The sequence below is a fragment of the Chaetura pelagica genome, unplaced genomic scaffold (assembly GCF_000747805.2).
Source record: "Chaetura pelagica isolate M959 unplaced genomic scaffold, ChaPel_1.0 scaffold105, whole genome shotgun sequence".
Lineage (NCBI taxonomy): Eukaryota > Metazoa > Chordata > Aves > Apodiformes > Apodidae > Chaetura > Chaetura pelagica.
The window spans coordinates 283,006-304,936 of record NW_009953393.1 but is presented as its reverse complement, the minus strand read 5'-3'; the positions used below and the strand labels follow the sequence as shown (position 1 = coordinate 304,936).

The 21,931-nt window shown below is 38.3% G+C and overlaps 1 protein-coding gene across 1 annotated transcript; it reads right to left on the bottom strand.

The window, feature by feature from the left end:
• Positions 1-1,852: 1,852 nt before the first annotated feature.
• Positions 1,853-20,018, bottom strand: MRPS31 (mitochondrial ribosomal protein S31). Its single transcript, XM_009998323.1, has 6 exons — positions 19,825-20,018; positions 18,995-19,153; positions 13,861-14,007; positions 10,742-10,815; positions 7,267-7,410; positions 1,853-2,096 (listed from the first exon to the last, which is right to left on the bottom strand). The coding sequence occupies exons 1-6, from the start codon at positions 19,959-19,961 to the stop codon at positions 1,885-1,887; spliced, it is 873 nt and encodes a 290-aa protein (XP_009996625.1). The 5' UTR covers positions 19,962-20,018; the 3' UTR covers positions 1,853-1,884.
• Between the last annotated feature and the right edge of the window lie 1,913 nt (positions 20,019-21,931).

Genomic DNA, 21,931 nt, shown 5'->3' with positions numbered 1-21,931 from the left:
CTAAGAGCTCTTGTTAGGAGCTTGTCAAAGTACTGACCTCCTAATGAATCTGTTTAAACAGTAACATCCAACTCATTCCCAGTGCTGTGAAATCCAGTATTCTCACACAACACAAAAGCTCTCAAACCTCTTCCACTAAGAGCCAAGCTTGTGAGTGTCCCATCTTTCATATCAAAACACAGGTTAGATGCAAATACACAGAGGAGCTATTTCTAAAACTCTGTAGTGAATTCCAAGTCACTCAACCTTGTTTCAGAATACTTGAGCTGCAGCAGGATGCAGGCTGTGCACCACAGACTGCTGGAACTGGGAGACTTTTGAAGTAAAATGTATCTGGTTATTGAAACAAAAATTTAAACTATCCTAGTACTAAATTGAGAAACTTGGATACAATTCTAACTCTCTCCATTCCAAAGCCATGAAGCCTCTGAAAACTTCTGTAGAATTTGAACCTTGCTGTCCTTGGAGCCAGGAAGTCTTGCTCTTTACCTGGCAGGTAAACTGATGTACTGCAGGTGAGCAGAACACAGCAACAATATTCTAACCCATAGAAAAAGCCCAACTCTTTATTTTTCATTTGCTTTCTTCTAATTCTGATCAGTTTGCATAAGCAGCCAGTGTTGTGCCTTCATTCCACAACTTCCTCTTTCCTGCACTGATTACAAGGAAATATGAGAAAAAGACAGGAGCACATTTATAGGGCCAATAGCTGCTAAAGTGGATGGAGTGAATGTGAGAGAACATGGAAGAACACAATTTGTGAGACTGGACATGCTCTGGAAAGTTAAGCAGTGAGACATAACCCAGGATTCTGAACAACTGATCAGGCAAATGATTCTGGGTGAAAATTTAACAAAGGTAACTGAAGTAAAATGTACTGCAATTGCTTGACAAAGAGACCATACACATTTAATTAGAATAAGGATCATCTAGAAAATACGAAGCAACTTCACCAACATCAGAGAACTAGACAGAAAAGAGCAGTGGCATCATGCAACAGCAATCAATACGTAACAACTCTCCTTGCCAGCAATATCAAGTCCTCCTCCTTGCCCTGTAGCTACAGGAGGATAAGGCCTCAGCCCCAAACATGGCAGTAATAATAAAACTGCTTGCTCTGATCAAACAGGACTATATGGACTACTTGACAACCACAGCCATTTTTAAAGAACAAATACTGATGAGAAGTTGGTCAAAAGCTTCAGAATTAATGAATGGGTGGTATTATTTTATGTAACTCACCAGTATTATGCTGTGCACATATCTCAGGAATACAATGGCCTTTCATAGAGCAGATGAACTAATAAGCTTTCAATTCAAATGATTTAGTAATCACAAAAATTTTTAAAAATGAACCTATAAAGATGATTAGTGAAAGGAGGACAGAAAGGATTAATACCATCCACATACCACTGTATTCAATGAATTAGCAAAATGAACTATCTCAGTAATAGCTTTTCAAAACCAGAGCTGTACCAGGAGTTTTTAAAAATGAAAGCATTGCAAGCTTTCTACAATGGGAAAGATGAACAAACCTGTCTAGATACACACCAAGTGTGAAGGGTGGAGGAAGTGGAATTAGACATAATATTTTGTATGCTCAAAGGATTAGTTTCAAATTTAAAAGATAACAATTTTGATCAACTAAATTTTAAATGCACATTAGACAAAAGCTGTACTTCTCAGCGGTTCATTGTTTTGTTTTTAAAACATATCTACATATACATGGACATACACACATGGAAGTACGACCTTTCAGTTTATTATTTAAAATACAACTTGCAGGTCACATGATTACAATGCACTGACAGCATTTACATTGCAAGAAATCATCAATTTTGATGTAATGATTCCTCCTTTCAAGGTTAAGCAGCTTCCCAAGTCTCAAATCTCTTGAAGAAGTTCCTTCTTTTCCTCAAAATACTTCTGAAACCACTCAATATGTTCAACCTTCTGCTTCACACTGAGGTATGGGTTTTTTGAAAGCCCACAGATGACTAATTCCATGAAGTGGCGAATAGGTCCTTGCTTGGGGAATGGTTCAAGGTGTTTCTCCAGAAAGATATGTTCATGAAATTCAGCATCATCCTCCATCCCTAACACAATGGGGAAAAAAAAATGACAAAGCCATTATCGTAACATAACAGCAAATTTAACAAAGTAAATAAGGATATAGCTTGCAAATAAATCTTAAATTAGTAACATTAATGGTTCTGTGCCTTTTAATTATTTTGCACAGTTAAGCCATGCAACAGAGAAGTGGAAGAAACAGCAGAATTTTAAGACATTAATTTACCCCTTCACACAAAACATGTCAGCATACATCATACTCTTGTCTACTGTATTAATTCCATTTTGTGCTCTCATTTATAAGAATATCAAATATTTAAACCAACATGCGGGCTGGTAGCCTTGCTGAAAGCTGGTGCTATGGGAGGAAAAAAAGAATAAATAAATCAATCAATCTTAAAAACCCGTTTGTTCAATACATGAAAACTTTGATACATCACGGGTGCCACCTTTTAAATTGTGGACACTTGCCTAATAAATTTCTTCAAGAAAACCAATTGCCTAAATTTTGCAGAGCATTAAAAGAATAGTCTAGACTAGTCAAACTAGTCTTGAACAAACAAGGCAACCTCCTACAGTACCTAATACTGAACAGCTAAAAAGATACTTGCATGTTTATTGCAAGTCATGGTTTTAACATCCTTCTGCTATAAAATAGGCACAAAGAAACTTTTTCCAACACCTCTGGAATCTGTGAGTGTATGCCAATGTAAAAATGTTGAGTATCTCATCAGCTGCTACTTTTAAGTTGCAACCAGTGCAAAAGATGATGGATTCAAAAGTATCCACAAGAACACAGGACAAGGGATTACTGCAAATTTCTGATCAAACACAGCTCAGATCCTATGGTAAATTTTTGCTCTCTGTCCTAAGGATTTCCTTTGCTGCTGTTTATACTATGACACTAGCGTATGTAAGACAAAGGTTCAGAACAGAAATTCTTCCATAGAGAAAAAGGCTGCTTTCACAGTTCCTAATTCTGAGCTAAAAAAACCAAGGCAAACCATGATTTGCAATTGAAAGATTTATCTTCAGTTAGAGACATATGAATGTTTCTTATTTGATCATAATCTGCAACAGATTTGTAAATAACATGTGCAATTGTAAGTAAAAGTTATTAGAGAAAAAAATGTTGCATTTGAACATTTCCAGATGACAAAAATGGGAAGTCTACACCATAGTCCTAAGTGTAGATGTTTTTCTATACCAGCTAGAATATGATATATTATTTGACAACATTAAATCAGGAGTACCAAAACTGACCTAATTAAGTCATCTCAGTCCTAGCCTTCCTCCTGTGTTAGAGCTTCTTCCATTTCAGACAAGTGTCGCTGGGATGGAGAAGCCTCTCTGCTTGTATACCCTATTAATTAAGTACACATTATTTCTTTCCTGGTCTAAACTTTAGACACTGCAATTCCTGAAGGAGCTGGGAAATACATCTAGTTTTCTCACAGAATATCCCCAGAAATAATGAGAGTGCCTGTCAGTGCCAGCTACATGTCACCTCTATCTCCCTTGCCCTTGAAAAAGAAAGTACATTTCCTTCTTCAGAAGCTCCCTTCTTCTTCCTTTATGGTAAAAGGAAAAGAAGAAAGGTCCTGTCAGCTTCAGAAGCTGTATTTTGGCTGAGCTTGGAAGCCTGTGTTCACTTAGAGAAGCTCAGAGAGGATCAGTTAGCCATGTCGTTCACACCGACTTTCCCCACCAAGGGAAGGTGGAACCTCACTGTACTTAGATGCTGCTGGTTGCTTTCACAAGCCAACATCCTTTCCAGATTTCCATATTTCTGTTGGTCACAAAAAAAAATAAATGAAGCCACTACTGAAAGAATCCAAATAATATTGCCAGTCAAATCTGGCCTTTTGAATGCTCTTCTTTTGGCGATAGAGGGTATTGGCAGACCTCATGTCTTATTAATAATTTTTACAAGTTTCATCTCTAACTTGAAAAAAATGAAACCATTTCTAGTCTCAAACAAAAATTCAGGTCTGAAGGAACTATTACATCATGTATTTTGATCTTTCATTTGCCAAATACATGATACATGGTTTGGGGATGAAGTGTTAAGTCCAAATATTTCAGTCAGACTACATACTTCAGTCCTCAAAAAAGTTAGAGTGCACCACAAGAAGAGACCACAATTGCCCAAAGGATCAGAGGCTGAGACCTCTGGTGGGTACTGGTTAGATGAGATATGCTTGCATGACTCCCCCACCCCTAAGCTATAACTCCTACTGCACAGAAAGAGGAAGCCCGTGCCTCAGCCTCTCTTGCACTGTTCTCAGAAACCTAATTTGAACTAAAAGGCATGGAGGGCATCTATAGAACGGTATTTTCTTTATCAACCTCAAAGCAAGAAGTCATCCACTCTCAGTATCTTATTTCCAGTTCTCTATGTACCATGAAACAGGAAGTCTGAGGAATGTTTCTAGCTAAAACACTAACCTTCCTGAGAGATGACGAACTTTGCCTCACAGATGACATCCCAAACGGAGACGTCCATCTTCACAGGGAGTCTTGTTGACATGCTCATAGTAAATCAAGAGGACCAAGTAACCTGATCTGCTGAGACAACCAAGCAACCTGATCTAGTGAAAGATGTCCCTGTCCATGGCAGAAGGCAGTGGACTAGATGTTCCTTAAAGGTCCCTTTCAACTGAAACCATTCTATGTTTCTAGGAATTTTAGAATAAGAAATGCCCTGTTAGTAGGCCCCAACAACAGACCCATAATTACTAAAACAAACCCAACCTAAAATGATTGTGTAACATCTGCCACCTCTCTTGGCGAGCTGATCCAATGCCTCTCTGCTGGAAACAGCACTTCAGCAAAACAGCCACAACAGAACTTGGTAAAGTTTTGCCTACAGAAGCCATCAGGGGCAACTGAAGCATTAATTTTCTGAGACTTCCATTAAACCTATTACTTCTACCATAACAATCTCTGGCCCACCAGAAGCATTTGCTCCTCAGAGTAAGGTGCTAATGGCAAGTAGCACCAATAACCTGCACTACCCTTTCTAACCACTGCACCCCTCAGGATGCAAGTCATCAAGGTGTAAATGCACAAAAATAGTTTAAAAAAAGGAGCAGAAATAAAAGTTTTTCCCAACTTTTTGTCACAGCAAATAATGAAGCAGAAGTAAAGCTACTAGAAGAGGCAAGCAGAACGGAGGAGGAGTGACAACGATGCTATGCAAACTATACTAACAGTTTGCTAATCTGGTAAAAATTAATCAGAGGTGAGAGAGATAGAAAGTCAGGCACTGTTCTGCCTGACAGTGACTTCAGCTGCATCAGAGAAGGGAAGGGCAGGAGCAGGCAACAATGCAGCAGCAAGAGGAAAGCTGCTACTGGCCATTGCAGCAAGCTAGTACGTCCAGCCCTGTTTGCTTCAGGGCCAGAGAAATTTTAAAAATCATGGCCTTGCCCTGATGCCTTAAAGCACAGCACAGTGCCTTGGTAAAGCACACTAATGCTCTGGAGCCAAGAGAAACAGTTATAAGTGGTTTCATTTATTTTTTTATTTAAAACTTTAAAGGCTCTCACACTGCTAGAAGTTGAGTATACCTGCTTCCTAATTAGAAAATTTAATTACACGTATGCTTTTAAAGCCACATGCTGGTGACATAAAAGAAAAATCACACATTTCTTGACACAGGACAAGCTGGGGTAATGTCTGCTTATTAAGGGAAATGACTGTTAGAAAAATGCAAAATTAACAGTAGAAAGGGGTGTCTTTTGCAGAGCCACTGAAAGTACAGTATGTTGAAATAATTGGAGTAAGGTTCTTGAGCTTTTAACTGTGCTTTGACATACCTGACCCGATTAACAGCTTGTGTCTGGCAGTTTGATAGGACAGAATTTACTGACTGGCTATTTCAACCTGAGAGGTGATAGATTTTGGAACACTCCGCTGGAATTTTCCACATGACTAGTCTTTGTGGACAAATCAATAAAGATTCTTGTTGAAGTACATGTAAAGACTCTTTGTCCACTCCCCACTCTACCCCAGACAGCACAGTTCCGGGCGCGTTGCTGCAACAGAAAACCCACCGGCCGCCAAAGACGCCTGGACCACTTACATCCCCAGACAGCAGGGTTCCAGCCACATTACAACAACAGAAAAACCATGGGCCACAGTGGCTTCAAGCTTGCAAAAACATGACTAGAATATACTTGGATTTCTACATGATGGAACAAATCAATTCTGGGAGCAGCGATTAAATTTTGTGAAGAAACTGCCAAAATGGGATGAGAATAAACAGTGAGGAACAATGAACCGCATTATGCAATTTGCAACTCAGCACAGGACAGATTTTCAAAGACTCCCAGCTTCAGATACTAACCTGTTTTGCCTTCAGTGGCTGAATCATTCTAAAGTAGTTCTGTTTGATGTCTTTAAAGTCTTTTTAAAAAAAACAACAAACGCAGCCAAGATCTCCCTGAAGTTATGAAGTCCCCATTCCTAAACTCCACACTTGCTTTCTGTAGTAGTTCTTCCCTGCCTTAACATTTGCTCGCTCTCTTTGCTGGCTTAACTTCACAGAGTTGTTTTTTTGTTGTTTTTTTTTTAATGGCAATAAAAGTAAATACAGTGCACAAAGATGCCTAGTTAACACAGATGTCCAGAGTGAGTGAATACTGCAACTGGTTTTTCTAATGAAACAGACAGAACAAAGGGATCAAACCAATGTTCCACACTCAGCCAGTGCAGATATGGAACTGGCAGATAGCTGACCAGGATCCAGCTAGCCACTTGGTCTGACAGCTACACCAGAGAACAGAATCAGCATTATAACACACACACATCAGTTTTAAGATTCCCTATCCTCTGCTAGAAGCTTCTTTAAAGAAACTGCATAGTAAAAAGTATTATGTAACAGACTTGAATGGCCTTTTTGTGTTGAAAGCATCAGTGCTGAGAAAGGGAGGGAGTTCTGCCTCCCTGGCAGCAGCAACTAGTCCTCAGATCAGCCAAACCACCTGCAGGACTTCACCTGAAGAGTGCCAGAAGGAGTTCAACTGAAGTATCTCTGATTTGGGACAGTTGGAAAGTTGTATTTGTTTACTATGAAATGCATGACTCACAGATAAAACACCATGTTAAAACAGTCAAAAGTTTGTAACATGCTCTAATTCTCAAAAAAAAAGATAAATAGAGAGAGATAACTGAAGTTAACAGTGCACATACCAACTTCATTGTCAACTGGGAACTCCCACAGTATTCCTTCTTTTGTCCACTGGATCATCTCCTCAAAACCATTTCGGGGAGGCTGAGCAGTTACTGCTGCAATCTCCTTTGACAATTCCAGATCCCAAATTGTTGGTGAAGATACTGAAAAAGAAATTTTGTAAACATCTGTCAGCATGCCAAAGACTTCTCACTAACCAAGATTAAGTCCTTCAACATTAATCTTTACGGGGATTAACATTTTCAGCTGTGCAAATGTTTCTACCTTAGAGGCCAGCATGACCTTTCTCAAATGAGAACTCTCTGCTGAAATGGAAGTCCACTAAATTCTCAAATGTCTGGTGAAAATGTATTCTGACCTCCTAGGGGACAATTTCTTTTCAAGCCTTTCACACAGGGCAGGAATTTAATTTTTCCACAATTGTTTTTTCCTTTTTGTCTTTCATGAATTGCACATATGACAAACTCTGAACTTGCCTGCTGCAGGAAATAAGCAAGATTCTTGCTTTCAGGTACTTCGCAACTATACTTCCCTTCAGGGAGATAACTACATCTGCAAATTATGGCAATTCCTTCCCCAGCACTAGTTAAGTGTCTGAGGTCTCCTGAGCTTCAGAAATCCTGATTTTCTATTCTCCTCCAAAAGCCTAACAGTCCCTTTAGGGATCTATCTTTCCTGACGCATATGCATGTATTTTTTATTATATTTTATTTTTTAATCAAAGTGCACTCATATGGCAGCAGAGTTAAGGAGTTCCTGCCCCTCCACCCAGGAGAACTGGTCATGAGCCCAGACTGAACTGCATTGCTGAAGTGAAGGGAACAAGCTGTTACCACAGGACAGGGAGGAACCTCTGGGAGTGCCTTGGGCTGCTGTCTCATGAGCTGGCATAAATCGTGTTCCCCTGTGTTTTCTTGTCTGCCTCAGTTACCAATTCACCCTAAGCTCTTTGGAACAGAGATCTTGATATGAATTCAAATTTTAGAGTTTGTCTAAGTGAATCATGGCCAATCACCTATTGTTTTACTACTCGTAAGTGTTAAGAATTAGAAACTAAGATATAGTTTCATCCTTGGCTCAATGACTTACAAGTCAACTGAATTAAAAAAAAAAAAAAAGACAAATACATTCCTCCTCCGCTAAGATAAAACAAAAGGGAAAACAGATTTTTACATACTGAAAAGGGTTTTCATTTTTTGTGTTAAAGCAGAAGATACTTTTTCCAATTATTTCTTACTTAACAGGGAAATTTCCCGTTCTATATTCCCTAGTTGCCTACTTAGATTTAAGGGCTGGAGGCAGGAATACAATATAGACAAAAGACAACAGCAGAAACAGTACCAGAATGAAACTATTGTCCATATCTTACAAACTACCTTCTAATAATGCACTACTAATAAATTTTCTAATAGAATAGAGCAGAAATTAATTTTTCAGGCTTGCAGTAAAGATAATAAACATATTTTCACCTCTGTGAAACAGAAAATATTACTGATATGTGAACAGTTACTGATAGTTCACATTAACAGTTATGAGCAATTTTTTCAGGATGCTAATTTACTTTACAGTTAACATTTAGGATTTCAAATTAAATATTCAGTACATGACACAGAACTTGCTCTTCTGTCATGTATAAACAATATTTTATCCCATTACCAAGAAAGTGAAAGCAAATGAATCAAGGTATCAAGTATCACACTGGTATTTCCTGAGATTAATACAAATTTTTTTTTGTCATCAGACTTAGTCAGTAAGCCAAAATAAAAAGGCTTAAAATACACTGTAGATTTCCTCAAGGTTACCTGGAATCAAACAAGGCAAGTTCACACAAAAAGCTGAAAGAAGCTTATTTCTTAATATCTATTTACAAATCCACTTATTCAATTTGTGCACATTTCAGTTTTCTGTTAAAAAAGTGCATCTTAACTTTTTATCAAGGGTGACTACTATGTGCCCTTGTATCTGCATTGTGCTCATGAAAAAAAAAAAAAAAGGTTAATCTCACCATTTTACCTGAGTAACATTGATTCAACTCAAACACCATTTACTTGAACATCACATTTGTCAAGACAGCTGAAAAGGAACTCTGAAGTACTAATAATTTTTTTCGTATGTAAAATGGACCAATTTTAAGGAATCTGGCAGTCTTAAAAAAAAAAAAAAAGGCAAATTTAATTCCATTCTAATTAGCAACCTTCATAGTCCACCACAGAGGTGGCTGCATTCAGAATGCTGCTTGAAAATATGCAAATAGCACTATATGATATTAAATAAATTAAGTTGACAAATTAACTTCTCCCTGCAGTTTCAACTGGAGAAAAAAAAAAAAAAGGGAAAACTACTCAGCTGGAATCTGGCAAAATGTAAGTGTCCTCCTCTTGAAACAGAAACAAACATGTATAATTCTCTAAGCTGCTGGCTTTATAAATAGTTCTTTGTCACTACACTGGAATAGTCTTTTTTCTAAAGGGTCTCAGGGAAATCAGTGTAACAAATACCAGTGCTAACAATGCCCAGTTTCATTGTTCAGAAAAAGGGAGGGAGTTATTTAAATTACTCACCTCTATTCACACACTGTTTGCTAAAACTCAGTCTGCAGTAAAGCTAAGTCTTCACGTCTGAAAACTATCCCCTTCATGTGGCACTAAGGCTGCTCCTGCAGAGCTGTGCCATGCAGTGACTATGGAGGTGGCCCACACCTCCTCTGCTGTTGGTTTTTAGTTTCATCTGACATGAGTTTTGGCATGTATATTTGGTGGATATGGAATTGGATGGATGGTTGCACTCAGAGAACAGCGGTCAACAGCTCACTGTCTGGATGGAGATCACTGACAAGGGTCCCTCAAGGGTCTGTACCAGGATCAGTTCTATTTAGTATCTTTACTAACAACATACAGATAAACCTTTCAATGACTAAATATATATAAAGAGCTTTACAGTACCTAAAAGCAAGGTGGTGTTTGTCAGCCATTTGCAGGATCTTTCAAGCTACATCTACAACATTAAAGGCCACAAAGCAATTAAACATGTGGTCTTGGTTTTCTTCTACCCTGCTTATGCTTAACCACCTGTAGAGCACACCTGTTCCCTGGGATCATAGCCTTCTGCTGCTTTGACTTCAAATGAATGCAGCAAATATACAACTTGACCAAATAAGCTACAGGAGCCAAGATACCCATTCTCCAGGTTTGTTCTACGCTCACAGAAGACTGGCCTTAGTGACAAAAAGCCAGTTTTACCCTTCAAGTTCAGTCATGGAACGTCCTGGTCAGTACAGAAAACATTAATCTATTACACTGCATGGAAGTTTTGCTTACTAAATATCAGAGTTACATTAAAGTATTCATTTTTTTATAGGTCTGAAGGCAGGACATTAACAGGTCACAAGTATCCTTCACAACAGTGAACCTCTTGCTATTCTAAAAATTCAGAACTTATTTTCACTGGGTGTTTCATTACTGAATTTCCACTAACCTGTTCTCAGTGTGTTTTCTGTTTCTGTAGAAGCCTTAGTGAATATATTCAGCCTCTTTCCTACTTTGAGACTTCTATAAACAAAAAAGAAAAACGATATTCAGTATTTCACAACACTCTACAACATTGCCAGATAACAAATTTAAAAGCACAAAATATTCTCATGAACTAAGGGATCTCTGGAGAAAAAAAAAAAAAAAAAACGAGATAGTGACTCTCACTAAATCCTCAAGCTTTTAAAGTAGAGAAAGTGTTTATGACATTAATATTCATCTGCAACAGAGCTTCCCAAAACATTTCTGTGTGAAAGGACCGGCATAAATCAAACATTATATTTGCAAATATTTTTTTAGTGAAATATTTAGGAAAGTAAACTAAGCTAAACAGTATCAAACCACAGTACTCAAGCAATTTTACAAAGCTGCAATGAAAAAAAATGAATCTGGTGATTTCAGTTTTCTCCCTGTAAAAAATATTGCATAATTCAGGAAGAGAAAAGGCAACAGCTAAATCAAACAATTCCTGCTTTATGACATAAATAGCTTTTTTGGAAGGTAACATAGCCACCTTCTCTGCCACATGGCAAACAACCAAAGCATAATTGTGTGATATTTCAAATTGCAACACCCTCACACTCTCTCTCCTGAACATAAAAATATTTCATTCTGACCATCTATTTTTAATCATGTTTATCTTCACTATAAGCCTAGACTAAAAGAAAAAAAAATATTTAAGAAATCCAAATTAATTTTCTTATAAATGGAAACAAAGAAAAACCAATGCCTTTACTGTAGAACACACTGAACTTTAGAACAAATTATTATTTTCATCATACAATTTTCCAGGTTTTCACTGAAATTCTCATAGTTCTTACATATTGACTGTTGCACTGGCAATACTTGCCCTTCCTGAACTTAAAATTTCATTTTGCTGGATTTACTGCAGATTTCTGATAGCCACAACTACATCTGCAAACCTGCTCTTGTCATTTTAGATTTTACTGATGTAACTACCCTGGATCTATTTCAGCGCACAAAAATCCAATTACAGAGCCTCAAAAGAATGTTGATTTAGGATTGTATTTTCCTATCTGTGTGTAACTCCCAAGAACATTTGCTGAAGATACAAGCATGACTTGGAAGAACATTTATTTAAAAATTATTAGTTCAAATTATTATAAAGCAACATCATTCATTCCATTGAAATTTACTAACTTGATTTAAACTTTGATAGTCCTCCTAACCCATTATTTTCATAGTGTCAGTAGATATGTATACTCACTAGATTCTCAGGAATGCAGGAGGAAACTTAGGACTGAAAATGGAGACAGCTTGCCCATTACAGGGATTTTAAAAACTATTTTAAGGTACTGTTCCTGAAGTTATATACCAAGTATGGTTTTGTCACAGAAAGAGGGCAACACAGTTTCTCAAATATCATAAACTTAGTCATTATTGTTTGCAAATATAGGTGAAATTCACTTTATTTTGCAGTATGTTAGTAAATTAAAACCTTAGCAAAGATATAAAATAATATGCACTGTACACGCTTGGATTTTGCCATTTTTATTTCTAGATCATATGATTTCTGTTCTTTCAAACATTTTTAAAACTTTTAATCCAACACCTTAAATAGAGCATTTCTCATAGCCAGTCAAGAATCACAGCCTAATAACAAAATTACTTTCATATGACTATCAGCTCTGTCTGATAATTATCCCCAGATTTAAAATATCTATAGAACTATTCAGAAACAGATAATGAAGTAAGTTCCCTCACTTCTTGAATCAGCAACTTATAGCTGAATGAAGATCCCAGGACAGAATATTTAAGTCAATAAGGGCTTGGTATAGAACCTTGGAAACCTATTTGCTTTAACTTCTACAACAAGAAGCACTCTTGCACTTTCTCCAGGTTTTGCACCGGGAAAAGAAAACATTGCTTGCTGGTCTTTTAACAATGAAGATCCCCAAGAGATACTTCCTTAACGCACCTTAACAGTTTGCTAGTTCAAGAACAAGGAAGTTACTCACAAACATTTCCTAAAGCAGGTTAAGTACTTCCAGTGACTGGCTCTAAGCCACTTCTTTGAGGTTTTTGCATGATCTACATGGCTCAATGTCTATGTTCCAATTTCTTCCTTATGGGACATCACAATTCTCTGTTTATGATAAACTGAAATAGATGTCTTGGCCAAAAAGGGCAAAATATTGTACACCTCACCCACACACTTATCCTTTTTTTTTTCCCTTAGTTATCCAAATTCTGTCCTCAGCATTACCTATCTAAATACAAATTACTCCCTCAACTTCCACCCTCTGAACACAAGTAAAGGGAATTAATTTCCAAAATAAATTAATGAATAGAGAAGTTAATCTTACTAAAAATAGAACTGCTAGAGAAAGAATATACTAGGAAGGAATGTGATGATGAGGTGCCATGGGAAAATCAAGACTGCAGGAAAGAAAGCAGAGCTGACAAGAGCAAAACAAAAATTAAAGAGCACTCCTTAATACACTAAGAAATAGACTGGCCACATAAACCAGCCACAAGATAAATTCAAGGAGTACCCTGAAAATCATCATGTAAATTATAAAGTCGATTTCATAGACAATTACAATGTCACAGATAACAGAGAAATCAATCACAAAATGACTCATCAGCTGCAACAAGGTGGTAAAAATATCAAAAACTTCAAGATCTCTTTCAAACCTCAACAGAATGGGTGAAACTTTTCTAAACATCAAACATTTATTAGTTTTCCACTAGATGAAAACAAGCTTTGAAGTCCCATTTCCCCAAAATACAGTGATATAAAATTGTATTATGCAAAAGTGAGAATAATTTAAACTACTTAAGCCAAACACAATTACATTTCAACACCAACTTTTTTCAATTTTATATTAAAAGATGCACATCATTTGATTAGCTGGTTAACTAGTGTGTTCTTACTGATGTTTATTTCAGCACTAATACCTGCACTTTTCTTCAAAAATACTTAAATAATTTCTTTAAGCCCTGAAGTATCACGCTAGGTATGTAAGACTAAATTTAAAATACAATCCATTAGTATAATTTTTTGCACACTCCTTCTGATGGGAGACGACACAACAAAAATACCTTCTGGATTCAAAAGACTGAGGTGACAATCTTCCAGGCTTGATTCTTTGACCATCCTCATCCAGCTCCAAGGAAACGCGATTGGATATCCTCACAGCTCTCTCAGCTGGGGACTGCCTTTTAAATGCCATTTCTGAAAGAACGTTGCTGAAATTAAAAACATGAATGTAAAAACTCAACACACAGACAAAGCAAGTAAGTTTGTCACATGTACTAACCAGACAGATCTACAGATTCCTCAAAAGTGTACCCATTTTTGTGACATCAAACATTCAAGTTCTTACTTTTCAAACCACCTCAGTTGTTACATTCTGTATAGACGAAATGAAAAGTGCTATTTAAACATACTAAATCTACAATGCATGCTTTCTTTGAAATTAATCAGTTTCCAACTAACAGAAAAAAAGTTTTAATATCTGCATACACAGTGTACTAGGTATGTTCTGCTGAAGTAAATGAGGAATTTCTCTGGATACAAGGAATAGGCTGAAATAGGCAGGTAAAAATCACCACTTCTTTGGACAGGACCCATCACCACCCAAGGACAGAGCTGTGCTGCTGCAGACCAAAAGGAAGCCTGCCTTTACACATCAGCTGACACGAGTCAATCATGCCACCCTAATAAGTAGGTCACCTTTCCTGATCCACTGCAATCTGTTGCATTGCATAATCATATTACAGCATTAACAGACCACATCTTCCTTCATAATTCTGTAGTCAAAATCATACGTGAAGAACAAATGCTCTGATCTCTTCCGCTGCGGTTTGCAGCTCATTCTGAATGCAAAGGGCAACACACACCAACTTTCTGCCTCTGTCAATTAGTGCCCTTAACTGGAAAGTCTGTTGGTAGGTAAAGATCAAACTGATAACTTCCTCACAGCTATCCTCTCCTCTCAACCACTTCCAGTAACACAGTCACCCAAAATTGCAGCGCTCAAGTTTTAAGAGAAAAATATGTTATCAAAAAACAGAACCAGGCCAAGTAAGAAGCACTGCATATCCATTTCTATGAAAATCTTAATTAAGCTCAAACTATGTTTTTGGTAGGTTGAGTCAAAAGAGATTTTATTAACAAGAAAGAAATACTTCTGGAAAATTGTAAAAGCTAATTGCCACAGCAACACAGTAGGATTTTCTGTCAGTCTTAGATGTGGTTTTGAGCAAGAGTAGCTTCAAGTACCTCCTCTGAAAGAAAGGCATCTGAAAACAAGTTCTATATAATTTCATTTTAATCTTAAAGAAAAAACATTCTCAGATTAGTTGTGTATCTCACACTAGAAATTACTCTATGAAGTGCCTGTTGGAACTAGTGAGCTGGTGGCAGGCCAGAGGCTTGACACATTTGTCAGGGTCAAGGGGACATAATTCCTAAGGTCAGTCACACACGGCCCAGCCCAGCTGCTTGGCTTGGCTGTGACCTATAAGGCTAGAGTGTTCTCATGCTACAGGGGGATGAGTCTTCCTTGGAGAAGCTCTTTTCACAGCCAGGCTTGATTTATTTGTGATTTTACACAGCAGGTCTGGACAGACTGTGGTACCAAGCCGTCATAATACGCAGCCAGTGGTATCATATCCTCACAGGAAAGTCCTAATGTGACCCCTCATTGGTATGAAAACACTTCTGGCAGCTACACTCATCGCTCTACCACTAGAAGTACCCGTGTATTAACTAAAAATAAAACTATGAAGTTGTTCTTAATTATTTTTGTAATTAAAAACATCAGATTGCAAATTCATACTCCAACCCCAGCGTACTTAGCGTGGTTAGGTATTACATGAGGTTACCTCATCTCACAACAGGAGTTAAAAAATAAGCTCACAGATACTTCTGCCTTACAGAAATAGAAAGAGGTAGAATTTTTGTAACAAGCACAGATTCTCGCTCCTTCCTAATCATCAAACAATAATCATAACACTAAAAAGAGAGAACCAAGGAGCCTTGATCTAAGTTCTGAATTACTTCATCTTCACCCAAAACAGGAGCTAAAATTTCAACTTGCAGCGCCGCCGATTCTATTTTGGCATAGTGCTGCTGTAATTTCCACTGAGTGAAACTTCATCCCACACTGAGGAAAATAAATTCCTGTATCATTAATATTTTCCCGTCCTAGTGAACACACTGTCCTCACACTGTCTACAAAACAAGGCGGTGAGAAACAGCGTGCAACAGTGACCTCTGGAGGCCATGCCACAATCCTGGAAAAAACAATTAGTACAATCCAAAAAGTCCTGACAGCACACAATTTGCTTCATACTCTCATAAATCTCAATAGCACTATCCCAATTTTTTGTAGCTCGGCACCATATGGCTCTACTACATGTGAAGGTCTCTCATTTTAAAATATTTTTAAGTAATGGAGCAATCGAGTGGCTTTTAAAATGTGTCAGGATATTGAACGCCAAACCTTCATGGAAAAAAAAAAGTTAAACTGCCCATCGTCACTTGTTATTAAATAAAAATCAATACATAATATTCATGTATTAATAAAAGTAATTGCATTCTCATAGATTAAAAGCATTTTTATATCTTCTGCTACACTTAAACAGCTTTAACAGAAATCAGAAAGCCAGAAGGAAGTACCAAATTCATCCTAAAGTCTAACTGTGAAAGGTTACTATTAATCAAATTTTCAGTCATGAATATCAACAAGACTTGCTAGTCTTTATAGAAAACTCACCAACTGATAGAGATTAAAACTGTTGTTTAACCATTAAGGAAGAAAATTGAACCTTTTCTTTCAATATTTTCATAAATGACAGTGGGATTGAGGGCACCTTCAGCAAGTTTGCAGATGACACGAAGCAGCTGAGTGGTGTGGTTGATAAGGGTGCAGAGGGACCTGAACAAGCCTGAGAAGTGGGCCCATATGAACCTCATGAGGTTCAACAAAGTCAAGTTCAAGGTCCTGCAGAGGGGTTGATGCAAACCCCAGTATCAATACACGCTGGGGGAAGAAGGATTTGAGAGCAGCCCTGCAGAGGACTTGGGGGAACTGATGGATGAAAAACAGGACATGAGCTGGTAACGTGTATTCACAGCCCAGCAGGTCAACCGTGTCCTGGACTGCATCAAAAGAAGTGTGACCAGCAGGTCAAGGGAGGTGATTCTGCCCCTCTACTCTGCTCTGGTGAGACCACACCTAGAGTACTGTGTACAGTTCTGGTGCCCTCAGCACAGGAAAGACACGGAGCTGCTGGAGACGGCCCAGAGAAGGACCACGAAGGTGATCTGAGGGCACCTCTGCTACAAAGACAGGCTGAGAGAGTTGGGGCTGTTCAGCCTGGTGAAGAGAAGGCTGTAGGGAGACCTTCCAGCAGCCTTCCAGTACTCAAAGGGGGCTTATAAGAAAGCTGGGAAATCACTTTTTAGCAGGGCCTGCTGTGACAGGACAAGGGGTAATGGTTTTAAACTGAAAGAGGATAGATTCAGACCAGATATAACAAATACATTTTTACAATGAAGTGGTTGCCCAGAGAGGTGGTAGATGCTCCATCCCTGGAAACATCCAGGGTCAGGCTGGACAGGGCTCTTAGCAAACCTGATCTAGTAGATGTTGCTGCTCACTGCAGGGAGGGGTGGACTAGATGACTTTTAAAGGTTTGCAACCCAAACTATTCTATGATTCTTTTCACTATATAATAAAAAACATTAACATATTCCCAGGTAGAAGCCAATTAGCTCACAAAGCTGCTTCAGGGAATAGAACTTGCCAGCTTAATCACAGCAAGGCAGTTTTGACATTCCTACCAAATTCCTGCCAAAAAGGCAGGTTTTGGTTGAGGAAAGAGCATTTTTTTAACCATAGTGATTGATCCACAAGCATGTTATAAAATACTGTAATAGCACATCTTAACATATCATGTAACTATATATGGCACTGCAGGGACTTCACCTTCTAAATTTCTGAAGAATTTAATCTTTTTCAACAGAAAAAAGTCTTTTTTTCAGATTACAAGGTTCTTAGATGCTTTCCTTCTTCCACAACAGCCACAGTTGGGCAAGCACTTCAGAGAAAGTGCAGTGGGTGATGATGAGCACAAACGCTTTTTGCCAGTAGGCGGACCAACCACATTTAGAGAAGAGTATGTATACCTTGAGGAACAGACACAGGCCCACATGAGCTTAGCCACTGCACTAGGTCAGTCAGCATCAATATGGTCCTCCAACACCTTACAAGGAACTGAAGTAGGTTCTAATTACATTTCAGTTGGCCACCCACAGCCTATGACATTAAGACGTACATGTACTCTGGTCTTCTGAAAACCCCAGGGGCAGAAATGGAACAACCTCACTGATAATTAATAGTTTAATGAGCATATACTTAATATAAAATAGCCCTTAGTCTCCTTATGTTTTTTTAAACACTATACACACTAAAAAAAAAAAAAAAAAAAAGGAAGAAACACATCTATCTTCCATGCTGAAGACCCAATTTGCTTTTTAGTTCAGCATTTCACCTGAATTCAATGCCTTATTTTCTGAGTAGTTATCTGAATTCTAGCTGAAATAAAATGGAACGAAAAATCTGTCTTAAGCCACCATCCAAAAGAGCAGTATGTGCAACTGTTCCAGTTTCCAAACAAATGTTTCTCATCTGTTTGAAAGCTGCACTGGAAAAGGAATTAAGCCAAGAGATGAGTTTCTTGGGTCAACTGGAAAGTTTTGAAAGGAAGGGTGGGGCTATAAATAGAGCTGCTTTAGTTCAGTTCTGCAGAGCTGTCATGAAAATTCACCAGCCCAGACAGAGCGTCTGAAACATTTACAAATCTATCCATTGTGTGAGAATTTCAGAAGATTGGAAAAAGAAAAAAACAAAACACAACAACAACAAAAACCCAAACCAAACAACCCCCAAACCTGTTATTTTGCTAGTCTGTCCAAGAAAGCAATGATCCTGGTCAGGAAAACCATTTTGTCTCTGCAAAACCATTTTAGAATGAGGATGACAAAATTTAGGGATTTTGGTATAACCCAACCAATGATGTTCCCATTATTCATTCATTCCAAGTACAATCTGTCCAAATGTGTCTTTTTGGGCCATCTTTCCAACACAGAACCCAATCACCTTCAAGATGACATTGCAAAAGGAGAATTTGGAAGATTACTGAGAATAACATTCAATATACAGACCGGATGTTAATAGTTCCCCCCTTTTTCTGTTTATCTGTGGTTTCTTCGTGCCGTCGTAGTTGTGCAAGTAGTTCTGATTCTGTCTGTTTTTTGTTGAGTGGTAAGGAAGATGCGACTGCAGAAGCAGCCTCCACCAGTGCTGGATTTAAAGGCCTGCCTCTGTAAGAGACATGAGATATGCAAATATGAAAAAATAAAAGCCTTAATACATTAAAATTATCATTTCTGTACTGTCATTTTATGCCTTAGTAACCCAGAAGTTACAGTTACACATTATCCTAAGTGGGGTGCAGGTGGCCAAAGGGAAGGCGAGGCTTGCCTTATGTTGCACTAATTATCAGATGCTAAATGATACCAACAAGCTGTTGTACTCAAGTGGCCAAAGACCACAGGCAGCACAGACCTGCAAGATTATAAATATGAAGTGGTGGGAAGCCACTCATGAGTCTCAACAACCAGGATGCATTTCTTAGCTTTGGTTTTAGATTTTTGGCTGTTTTTTCTTATTCCCCAACCTTACTGCATTTTATCTGAACAGTATTTTCCCACTTCCATTAAAACAACTTCCCAACATGCAGCTGCTAATGCTGCCTTTTGAGGGTCTTAGTGCAGAAAAATGCAACATACTGTAAAAAGCACACACCATCTTTTACCCCTCCGTGACTTGAGGCAATCTACATCTACACTATATTCCCCTACAAGCCTCTTTTCCATACTTGGAAGTGGTGTTTTGATACTTGATTTTGACCTATATAATGAAAAAAAACAACTGAGAAAAAAAAAAAAAAGAGAGAGAGAAAACAGGCTGAGAGAAGTTTGTTATACTTCACCTCTGGGTGTCTTCTGTAGTTTTCCGAAGCACACTACCTTCACCCCCTGGGGCTTCCAGCTCGTTTGTGGCTTGCTTTTTCATCTCTCGTGTTTTTAACTGTTGGAGTTTGCTCCTGTAGCTCACTTCTACTTTCATATTACCAATAAGGTCTAACAACTTCTGCTTTGGTGTTTCTGCCGTACCCTCCTGGCTCTTTGATGCCACTTGAGTGGTGCTGTCTTTGGAAGTGGTGGATTCATCTTTCTCAGCAGAAAGCACATTGCTTGTACTGAAGAGTTTCTGTATTTTGCTAGATGATATACAACATTTAAAAAAATACAAACATTTTTAAAAACCTGAAATTACAATTAGGGTCCAAGGCTGAATTTTCTAAGACTTCAAAAAAACCCCAATGGTTACAACTCTCTAGGCCTACATGAGTGCAAGCTGAGTATGTTAAGTACATGTCAAACATGTACCTTCTGATTTTTGAGGACTAAGGCATTCCTTAGAACTCTTGATTATTTATGGTTTCTTCATCACAAAAATCACATAAGTAACTTTGTTTCCTTCACAAATAACTTATAATTTATCTAGGAACTTAAAACTTTTAAAGTATGCCTGCATTAGGTAGCAGACTGAGTTTGAATTGACTGCTATCTGATACTTCCATTTGTTAGTAACTATAGAACACTCACTGTAATTCTTAAAATGACCCAACAAAGAGATCACTCCTAGCTGCCCAAAGAAAGATTATAGACACACATTTGTCTTCAAACTGTTTTACACCTGTGGTACTACTAGACTAAGGATCACATTCCCCTACCCCGTGTCCTGCAATACAGCAGCCAAGCATTTCTGCAGCCTTACGAGGAAATGGATCCTACAGCAAAGATGACCCAGTAACAAGCAAAAAAAGTTATTTTGGGGTTTTTTTTCCCATCTGGATCAGCTTCTCTACCTAGTTTACCACATCACTGCAAAGAAGCTAAAACTGGCATGGTGCAGACAAGGGTGTGAAGCCAGGGACAGCAGGGAGCTGCTCAGAATATTGCTGCAACACAGACACAGCTGAGTTCTCTGGAAAAACTATCACAAAATTCAAATAATTGTTCTCTTTAACATTCTAAAATAAAATGTTGAAATCTTTAAATTCACAACTACTATTTTGTTTAGGACAGACCTTTAAGTTACTAAAATAAAGAAAAAAAGCTTACAATTAAATGTTTATTTTGGTTCAAAACAGAACACTTCAAAAGATCTGAAATAATTTTGAAATACTTTCCCCCCTCACACACACTTTGGCTAAAAAAGAGAAAATTCTAATAGTGTCAGCAGACACCACATTATTACTTCAGTCACTCTGCACTTAATAAATTGCCAGCAATAAATTGCCAGCATTAAGCCCAAAACGTTGCTGTTGAAAAGCAACAGGAAAATCTAAGGAAAGCTTCAGAACCACATTACTGAGATGACGTTGGGAGCCCTGCTGTTTTACACCGAGTTACTCTCCACAGATCTTTTTCAAACATGTTTTTCACCAACTGTGGCTGCATGCTCCTGAGAACTACGTATCCATTGAGAGATCTTTGCTTAGAGCATGAGAAACACACAGCAAGACTGCAAGTCTTGAGCACTGCAGTGACTATATTTCACCAACCATCAGGTTTGTCTTCTGCTTGGAAGACCACCCTGCGAAAGCAAACACAGCTACAAAAAGCAAACTGCTTTATACATGAGCCTAGTGCATTATTTGAGCTTGCTCAAAAATATCGAGGAGCTTTGAAATGAAAAATTAAAAACATGAAAATAAACGGGCAACTGGCTTTTCCTTAAAAGCAGTTAAAATATTTGAGTAACAATAAAAACGAACTTCCAAGTCCTACTTTTTGCCAGCGTTTTGGGCACGTATTTTTGCGGACAAGCAGCCCGGTTCTGCCGGCAGCCCCGCTGCAAGACCCTGCTCAGGTCACACGGGTCTATCGCTCACCCCCCTCCCGGATGAGGAGTGCGAGGACATCAACACGAGCAGCAGGACCCAACCCGCTCCCCACAACCCGGCCCCTCTCCTGGGCTTCTCTCTCCCAGTGACCCCTGCCCGGCGCTGCCGGCAGCAGGGCGGTCAC